Source organism: Sebastes fasciatus, chromosome 23 (assembly GCF_043250625.1).
Source record: "Sebastes fasciatus isolate fSebFas1 chromosome 23, fSebFas1.pri, whole genome shotgun sequence".
Taxonomy (NCBI): domain Eukaryota; kingdom Metazoa; phylum Chordata; class Actinopteri; order Perciformes; family Sebastidae; genus Sebastes; species Sebastes fasciatus.
The window spans coordinates 19428215-19437820 of NC_133817.1; the positions used below are offsets into that span (position 1 = coordinate 19428215).

The 9606-nt window shown below is 42.2% G+C and overlaps 2 protein-coding genes across 4 annotated transcripts; both read left to right on the forward strand.

Annotated features, from left to right (window-relative positions):
* The first annotated feature begins 485 nt into the window (after nt 1-485).
* LOC141761869 (small integral membrane protein 30) lies at nt 486-1511 on the forward strand. Its single transcript, XM_074625505.1, has one exon. The coding sequence runs from the start codon at nt 540-542 to the stop codon at nt 729-731; it is 192 nt and encodes a 63-aa protein (XP_074481606.1). The 5' UTR covers nt 486-539; the 3' UTR covers nt 732-1511.
* A 2507-nt stretch (nt 1512-4018) lies between these two features.
* gpr85 (G protein-coupled receptor 85) lies at nt 4019-9116 on the forward strand. 3 transcript variants are annotated; one of them, XM_074625563.1, is made up of 3 exons: nt 4020-4562; nt 5470-6769; nt 7497-9116. In XM_074625563.1, exon 2 carries the CDS (start codon nt 5623-5625, stop codon nt 6754-6756), a length of 1134 nt encoding a protein of 377 aa, XP_074481664.1. In that variant the 5' UTR covers nt 4020-4562; nt 5470-5622; the 3' UTR covers nt 6757-6769; nt 7497-9116. The 3 variants fall into 3 exon arrangements, with proteins under 3 accessions (XP_074481665.1, XP_074481666.1, XP_074481664.1); XM_074625564.1 differs by having other exon boundaries at nt 4019-4562; nt 5470-9116; XM_074625565.1 differs by having other exon boundaries at nt 4019-4233; nt 5470-9116.
* The last annotated feature ends 490 nt before the right edge of the window (nt 9117-9606 follow it).

Sequence of the window (9606 nt, forward strand, 5' to 3'; positions counted from 1 at the left end):
TGTAATGAGAAACCCCCTACAGATGAATGGCAAAGGTAGTTTGTATCGTACTAGTCAAAATTTAATTACGAATGTCTAAAATTAGAGTTTTGCTTCGTCAAAATAGAATTAGAGATATCTTGAATTAGAGTTTTTACTAGGCAGTATAAATATCTCTAATGAATATACTGTCTAGCTATTAAATGTTAAAACGACTTGCCATAGTGTTTGGCATCTGATCTGACCTTGACCAACAGGTGTCTAAGAGGGCGATGTCACAAATCCCACTCACTGTACTGTAGAAGAATTACATTATTTGAACCAGGTTGTATTTGATTTGTGAAACTGGAATCAAAAACAACAGCAGAATTATGCAATTATTTCTTTGCCACAGGGCAAAAATGCCTGCTGAGATACAGAGTGAATGTTCTTTAAGAGAAATCCAGAAGGAAACAGGTTAGAATAAAGCAGCTCTGCTATTGGCTGAGCGCACCAGGAAGTCCAGTCATCTGACTGTGACGCAGAAGCGCTTCCAGAAAGTCAACAAGGAAGTGCTCAACATGGCTCCCAAAATTGAACTCACAAACGCCGCATTGGCGACCGTCTGGCTGCTCTTTCTGTCTCTAATCCCCCCGGTAGAGGCGTACGACGCGGGCGACGCTTTGGCGCTGCTGCTCTGCACCATCCTGGCCGTGGTGGGAGTCTGCGCCTTCCTCGGATGGTACGCACGGAGGAGGAACGGACAGCTGTGAGAGAGAGGCACGCTCCTGTCCTGCCCTGTCTTCTTATCATCCACCGCATTAATACCTCTCCTGTCTGATCTTAACGGGACCTTCTGGCACGAGGATTGTGTCTGATAAGCACTGATAAGAAACGTGCCTTATTGGAGTTAATGCGTCATGCGTAACGGGGGAACCACGTGGACACATCCAGGAAGTCCACAGGAGCTGTTGTTTGTTTGTTGCACTGCTGAGATTGAAGACCAAAAAAAACACTGTTGCCTTCTATATGAAAAAAAGGCTGCTGCAGTTACTGTAGTTTATCCAGAGGATGCTTGCATTTGCATATTGCGCATTATTATTTCTCCACGCTTGGATCGACCACTGGACTGACTTCCTGTTCATGTCTGCAATGTGCAACCACAATGTTGTTACAGCACAATAATCACAAGTGTGTGGTGTTGCATGAAAAGAGAAGAGCTGTTGTTGTGATTTCTGCCTGTTAGAATATGTGACAGGAGCTCTGAGAATAATAAATTGATTCATCTCATGCTCTTCACAACTTCCTGGTTTGATATTTGAGTGATCTGCTGTTATAATCACATGTCCTCTCTCCTTTCATTTTGAAAGTGTGGAATTATCTATTTGGTGAAGGTTTTGATAGCAGATTACACTGCAAATGTGTAAAAATGCAAGCCATCTTCAGTGGCTTAGGGCAGTCACACTGAGTAATTACAGTAGATCCTAATATAACTGTCAAAATACGGCATTAAAAGTTGAAGTCCTGCATTCAAAACCCACTTATTAAAAGTACAGATGTATTATCAGCAAAATATACTTTAAATATCAAAAGTAAATGGACCGTCTGGCACAAGGATTGTGTCGAAACACTGATAGGAAAAGTGCCTTATTGGAATGAATGCGTCACGCGTAAAGGGGAACCACATGGACTCTGGTTGCAGAAGGTGGAGAGAGGGAAGAAACATCCAGGAAGTCCACAGGAGCTGTTGTTTTGTTGCACTGCTGAGATTAAAAGACCAAAAAAAAACACTGTTGCCTTCTATATGGAAAAAAAAAGGCTGCTGCAGTTACTGTAGTTTATCCAGAAGATGCTTGTATTTGCATATTGCGCATTATTTTTCCACGCTTGGATCGACCACTGGGACTGACTTCCTGTTCATGTCTGTGATGTGCAACCACAATGTTGTTAAAGAACAATATCACAAGTGTGGTGTTTACATGAAAAGAGTGGAGCTGTTGTTGTTGTGATTTCTGCCTGTTAGAATATGTGACAGGAGCTCTGAGAATAATAAATTGATGCTCTTCACAACTTCCTGGTTTGCATGATATTTGCTGTATGATCACATGTCCTCTCTGTTCTTTCATTTTGAAAGTGTGGAATTATCTATTATCTATTTGGTGAAGGTTTTGATAGCAGATTACACTACAAATATGTAAAAATGCAAGCCATCTTCAGTCACACTAAGATCCAAATATAACTGTAAAAATACTGCATTAAAAGTCCTGCATTCAAAACCCACTTATTAAAAGTACAGAAGTATTATCAGCAAAATATACTTAAAGTATCAAAAGTAAAAGACTGTGACTGATATATTATTATGTGTGACATTATTAGATCATTGGTCCACTGGTTCCCAACCTACTGTATAGGGCCTGGCCTTTCTTAAGGGTCGCAAGGTCAATCTGAGGAGTTGTAAATACTTATTTAAATGAAACCATCCGAGAAGTTTAGAGAGGAACTGCCTCTATGGAAGAACTGCTAACGTTACATAGACATCTGAAACATGACAAAAGACATTGCTTTTTGTATGTTATTTATGTAAAATCAGAATCTGCAAAGTAACCAGTAACTCTAGCTGTCAGATAATATAGTGTCGTATAATTATTATTATATTTCCCTCTGAAGTTTAGAGAAGAAGAAGAAGTAAATGTTACCTCAAAACTGTAAGTACAGTATTTGAGTAAATGTACTTAGTTACTTTCCACCATTAGAGCAAGAATAATAAGCTTTATACTTTTTTAAAACAAAATGATTCTTTAAATTAAACTCTCACTTGTATAGAAAATAAAAACAAGTGATCAACTTTATTACCTTGTATAACTAATGATTAAAAGTCATTATTTGACCTACACATATATGTTTACAAGTTTGGTGCCAAAATAAGTGATTGAATTTGAGAATGTTGGGACACAAAGACCTTCACTTTAGGCAGTAACTTAGTTTCTTCTGGAGTAAAATGAATCATTCAATCTCTACTGTATCCCCTGCTAACAGTCCAGTGTCAAGCTATGGCATTGTCTGCATTTATTATCAATGAGTATGTGATATTTGGTCAGCTGTGACTGAAAAAGAGCCGGCTGCACATGTTGCCTCTCAGCCAAATTCCTTCTTTAATCATAAAAAATTGAAATCTGCCAATTGTCCCCTACTATGTCAAAGCTGTAACACAGCGGTGACACATTCCCAACATGTATTACCATAAAATAATCATGTTTTACAGCCCAGGTAGATACAAAGCCAACGTTCCAGTGTGTGTGTGTGTGTGTGTGTGTGTGTACAATTGTGTATAGACCTACATGTGGCTGATTGAATCATCGCATGCTCGTGACATCACTCCTCTCCTTACATGGCTGTGAAATCAAATCCTATGAATTTATCATGCTGCCCGGGCAGAATGAACAACAGGGGCGCAAAGTGCTCGTCAATTATGCATATACAGTACATGGGGGGGGGGAGTCATTCTACCTTGAGGTGAACCAGGGCTGCCTGATTTAACCCTTCGTTTTGTACATAATGGGGATCATTTCTGTAGAGTGAAACATGTATGAGTACAGCAGGCAGAGTGGGATGCTATAGCCTAATGCATCTGATAAGGACGGCAAGCAAAAGGTCCAAAATACTGAGATATAATTAGAAAAAAAGTAATATTTCATATTATACATGTGATTTAAATCAATCTGAAACCTAATGCCTAATGCAGCTGATAAGGACGGCAAGCAAAACGTCCAAAATACTGAGATATAATCAGAATAAAAGTAATATTTCATATTATACATGTGATTTAAATCAATGTGAAACAGTCAGGACAGTAGTAAAGATGCATTTTTTAGTGTAAAACTGTCAGTAAAATAGTAATCCGTTACACTACACGTTACAAAGGGAAATAATGAGTACTGCTGGCCCCGTTGAGCAGATGTTACCGAGAGAGAGAGAGAGAGAGAGAGAGAGAGAGAGAGAGAGAGAGAGAGAGAGAGAGAGAGAGAGAGAGAGAGAGAGAGAGAGAGAGAGAGAGAGAGAGATGCTGCTGCTGCAACAAGAGACAAGACGCGTCTTGGATCACAAATAGGGATGCAGGGCGCATGCGCACTGCGCTCCGTTTACTGTAGGAGATTCACCGTGGAGGAAAAAAAAGGGGGCAGGCAACAAATCAGGCTTTTTAGAAAAACAGCAAAAACCAGACTCCGTGCAATGTAAATAAGATCCAGGAGGGAAAGCAGATCGGATTATCAACAGGTAGGGATGTGATTGATCTTGTGATCGGCTGTCTCTCTCTCTCGCTCTCCATCTCTCTCTCTCTCTCTCTCTCTCTCTTTTTCCTCTCTGTCGCTCTTTTTTTTTTTTGGCCTTGTCTTGGTGTGGTGGCTGCGATTTTCTTTTCTGGGCAATCCATAGCAAGGGGGAGAACTTGGAAAATGATTCTAGTCTAATGGACGTGTACGGATCCGCTCCACTGTTATTGGGATGCGAGGACGATGGTGTTTTTTGAGCTGCTGTGTTTTTTTGTCACCGAAATCCGTCGGATTCAGACGCGCGTAAGACGATCGGAGGACGCATTCGAACGCGTAAGTAGCCAAATATTAATGAGATCAGATGTTACCACAGGCTGTGTGTCATTTTTTCCCAAAAATATAGCTTTTTGAGTGGAATATTATCACCAAAAAGGCTTGTTTATTATCACTTCTTCGCGCACCAACAAGCCAAATAATGTCGAAATGCGCCTCAGTATGATCTAGATCTAGATTCTCTGCGTAATTACTAATATATAATCTGGAAAATCGACTGCCCTATAATGAGAACACCGCTTATTAATCCGGTTAATCAAGACATAAAATGCTTTATTATGTATGTATGTATGCGCCCTCCGTCGATGTGCCACAATGCATGAAGGAAAGCAGGGCGAGTTTATTCTAGGAGGCTTTAGAGAGAGAGAGAGAGAGAGAAAGAGAGAGAGAGAGAGAGAGAGAGATCCGTCCTCTGTTCTGTTCTGCAGGGTGTAGGGTGTGATCAAGAGGAGCTTATTTTGGACTGCATTTCTCTTAATGTTTCAACCGAGCGATGCAAATGTGCCCCCCCCCCCCACCCATCCATCCCCCCAAAAATCTAACCAAACCGAGCCTTTTTTTTTATTATGGTCTTTCTTCCCGAGAGGTAAAAATGCGTCGTTTTCTTAATGAAGAAGTCTGGCATCTTTTGTTCGGGAAATTCCACTAGAAAGAAAATTGTGTAACAGATTTCCATCTAATCGAGCTCCTATCACTGTCTGTCTGTCTGTCTGTAAAGTATTCAAGCTGAGCTCTGCACTCTAAATGTTAAAATGTTAAATAAATATATAAATGAATGGCATTCAGCTAGAGGGAAATGTTTCTAGATGCAGTTGAAAACAATGCAGCTGTTGTTGTATGGGACTGAATGCTGATGGGTGGATGATATTTTTCAGGGATTTTTTTCATATTTTTTTTTTTTTTTTAGGTGTGATGAGACAAAGGAACAAAGGATGCCTTAGAGGAGAGGTTGCCTATATGCCTGGAAACCTCTTCAAAGCACACCGCCAAATGGATCTAACGCCTCCCCCCGCCACCTCTAGATCATGATACTCGGCTGAAAGCTACTCCCGCTATCTTTATGATCCCTCCTCCATCTATGGCGAACTATAGCCATGCAGGGGACCACACCATCTTGCAGAATGTCTCTCCTCTCGCCACGTTCCTCAAACTGACCTCCCTGGGTTTCATCATCGGCGTCGGCGTGGTCGGAAACCTCCTGATCTCCATCCTGCTGGTCAAAGACAAGAGCCTGCACCGGGCGCCCTACTACTTCCTGCTGGACCTGTGCGCCTCCGACATCCTGCGCTCCGCCATCTGCTTCCCCTTCGTCTTCACCTCGGTCAAGAATGGATCCGCCTGGACGTATGGCACGCTGACCTGCAAAGTGATCGCCTTCCTGGGGGTGCTCTCCTGTTTCCACACGGCGTTTATGCTGTTCTGCGTGAGCGTCACGCGATACTTGGCCATCGCGCACCACCGTTTCTACACCAAGAGGCTGACCTTTTGGACCTGTCTGGCCGTCATCTGCATGGTGTGGACGTTGTCGGTTGCTATGGCGTTCCCGCCGGTGCTAGACGTAGGGACGTACTCTTTCATACGCGAGGAGGACCAGTGCACGTTCCAGCACCGCTCTTTCAGGGCGAACGATTCGCTGGGTTTCATGCTCCTGCTGGCTCTCATCCTCCTGGCCACACAGCTGGTTTACCTCAAGCTCATCTTCTTCGTCCACGATCGCCGGAAGATGAAGCCCGTCCAGTTCGTGCCTGCCGTCAGCCAGAACTGGACCTTCCACGGGCCAGGCGCCAGCGGGCAGGCGGCGGCCAACTGGCTGGCCGGGTTCGGTCGAGGCCCTACCCCGCCTACCTTGCTGGGCATCCGGCAAAACAGCAACGCGGCGGGCCGCAGGCGTCTACTGGTGTTGGATGAATTCAAAACGGAGAAGAGGATTAGTAGGATGTTCTACATCATGACGTTTTTCTTCCTGGCGCTGTGGGGGCCCTATCTGGTCGCCTGCTACTGGCGGGTGTTTGCGAGGGGCCCCGTGGTCCCCGGGGGTTACCTGACGGCAGCCGTGTGGATGAGCTTTGCCCAGGCCGGGGTCAATCCTTTCATCTGCATCTTCTCCAACAGGGAGCTGCGGCGCTGCTTCAGCACCACGCTCCTGTACTGCAGAAAATCCAGGTTACCAAGGGAACCCTACTGCGTTATATGAAGGTTTTTTTGCTGTGGGTTTTTCTTTTTCTCATCTATGAGTGTGTTCCAATCCGCATACTTCTGTACTTACACTTACTATTTTGAGTGCATAAGTGCGTTCACACTGGGAAGTACGGCAAAATGCGGTGCACTCAAAGTACCCGGATGTTGTACTCAAAACGGTCAAGTGTGGAACGCTGGACACTTTTCACACTCAATTGTTGCCATCTTGGCTACGTAGCGGAAAGGGCGGGACCATGACCACTATTCAAACATACGTAGATAACGCAGAATAAAACAATACAATACGTAAACATACCGGTGCATTTTCAGCCAACAAGAGGACACATCGTAGGCGACGACGTTGGAAACGTAATTTCCACTCTGCGGGCAGATATTTTGGCGGGTAGTGGACGGGTAAAACCTGAAGGAGGCAGCAGTGCAACACAAAGGATGCCAGCTGCCGTAAAACCCCGAAGAAGAAGAAGATATTTTGGCGTGTGGCGAGCCGCGGTGAAATGTTGCGATCGTTATTTCCGGTCAGTGCAGCGCAGAGTATTCGATTTGAGACGACCCTAACCCCACTGAAATTTACGCACTACTCAAGTTAGAACACAGTACACTAAATTGAAGTGTACTTCAGGAAGTACGTGGATTGGAACACACTCTAGTCTCTATTTCCCTGATTGATCTTGATCTGGGCTCGTTCCCATTGTACAGCGCACTCTCTCTTCTATCTCTCTTCTCTTCATCCTCCAGTTTTCCCGCTGTTCCTCCCCTTGTTTTCAGAGGTAGAAAGCTGGACCGCCAGTCACGAGGCTCCGTTCGGGGCGATTTGAATACGAAGCGTGTCAAACGTGGAGGCTGAAGGGAATGGGAATGCGCAGGAGGTCTGGATCCCCTCCTGTGTTTATGTTCTAGTAAACAGACATCATGGAAGGCCATGCCAATGCAGAGAAGCAAAAAGTCGAAAAAAAAAAAAGAAGAAAAATTGACAAAACACTAAAAACAAACCCTCTTGCTTTGGATATTTTGAAGATGCGTTACTCTGTGAGGTGTGAAATACATAAAAAGAAAAAAAGAACAAAAAACAAAGAAACGATACCTCTCAAGGAATCACTGGAAATGTTTTACATTTTAAGAGTTGCACTAAAAAGAAGATGTAAAGATGCTTTTTTTTTTTTTCCTCAACAGTTGCCAGTTGCATTTGCAAGGACAACTTTTCTTTTCTTTTTTCCCCCCTCAAACTAAACAATGAATGCTTTAATTTGCAACAGACTACACAATCGCTGTAAGTAAAGCAAAAAACTGTTGGAATACACCATCACAAGAGGATAAAATGGTTTTAATGTAAGTGATATCTTTTTCATTTACTGGGGCGGGGGCTTAAACGATTGGGGATTTACAATGTGTTGTTTTTTGAAGTTGCAATTTAAAAACTAGAAATGATTTCTTGTAGTTTTACGATCCATACGTCCCTAGTGTCAGGCATTGTTATTTTCTTATCACCTTTTTACGAAGAAAAAAAAAAAGATGAAATGGTGTTTGGATTTTGAAAAAAAAAAAAGTTGCTTTTAAGAACAAAACTTGTGCTTAAAAAAGACATTGAAGAAGTAGTTAAATGTTTCATCATATCCATGTACCTAAACACTATCATATTGTTACAGTATTGCTGATGCCACTCCGGGTGTTCTTGCCTTAATGGTTATGATATTGTCATGTTTCTTGGTTGTTGGGTTTTATTTATTTCATTCACTCCTAAAAAGTCGTTTTTTTTAGATGCAAGGGGAGGTTTCTTTTTTTTCCTTTTTTCACATCAATGTGAAGTGCATGTCCATTTTTTTAAAAGCTGGTCCACTCCCATGAGCATCACAGGCCATACACTGAGCAGCCCATTTTGATTCTGCAATGGTTTGCTACACCCCACAGAGTGCTCAGAGCACAGGGAGTGTGTGTGTGTGTGTGCGCGCGTGTGTGTATGCGTGCGTTTCAGAGCGTGTGTGTGCTGCGTGGATCAGACAACAGTCACTTCAAGACCAGAGCCTTAGTATGAAATCTTGCACAATTTGTAAAAAACTGTAAAAGACAAAAAAGAGACATTTAAGGCACACCGTCTTGTTTCTACTTTCCCTACATTTGCTCTCTACTGATTGTTTTCAATGACTTACTTTTTTCTTTTCTTTTTTCTCTCTTGTGGCCATTTTAATATTTATTATTATGTATTCTTTTTTGTATAATATAGATAGATTGTGTGTAAGTATGTGAGTCTTTCAGTTTGGAGTCCCGAATGTGAGTACAGTTTTCAGTTAGGATTGCATTTGCTGAAAGTTAACTGTGTAATCTGTTGCTTTTTTGAAAATAAAAAAAGTTTCCATTTTACGGCATTTGTTTTTATCCCTCTCATTGGGGCGGAGATTGTACTGTATGGCCATGCTAACAGCTGGAAAACATCTGCAAAACCCCCTCAGAATTGGTTTTAAAATGGTGCTTGGTCAAGTGATGAATTTGCCATCATCCTCCCCCCCTGCAGGACAAAGAATTTTATCTCAAAAATGTAACATGAATTCATAAAGCTTCATTACAAAACACTCAAAGCGGTAAAATCACCACTGCTGAAATGTTATAATGTCCATATTTTGTATAACTGACTACTGGTGGTTGGTATTTCTACAAGGATTTTCTATGTTATGTTCATGCTATCAGTCTCTTAATATGAGAAAATGATAAAATATTTAAATGCGTCTTTTCTGGAACACAATCTTTTCTGTCATATGAGTCCTTGGGACATCTTGTCAAAGCAGAATATATGCCCGACATTGTCATTGAGTGTGAAGTATGTTTGACATTTAATGGGAATAATCTCCATGAA

Bases quoted from the DNA above. Each gene is read 5' to 3' on its own strand.
- gpr85 (XM_074625564.1), top strand. From the start codon at position 5,623: ATGATCCCTCCTCCATCTATGGCGAACTATAGCCATGCAGGGGACCAC.
- LOC141761869 (XM_074625505.1), top strand. From the start codon at position 540: ATGGCTCCCAAAATTGAACTCACAAACGCCGCATTGGCGACCGTCTGG.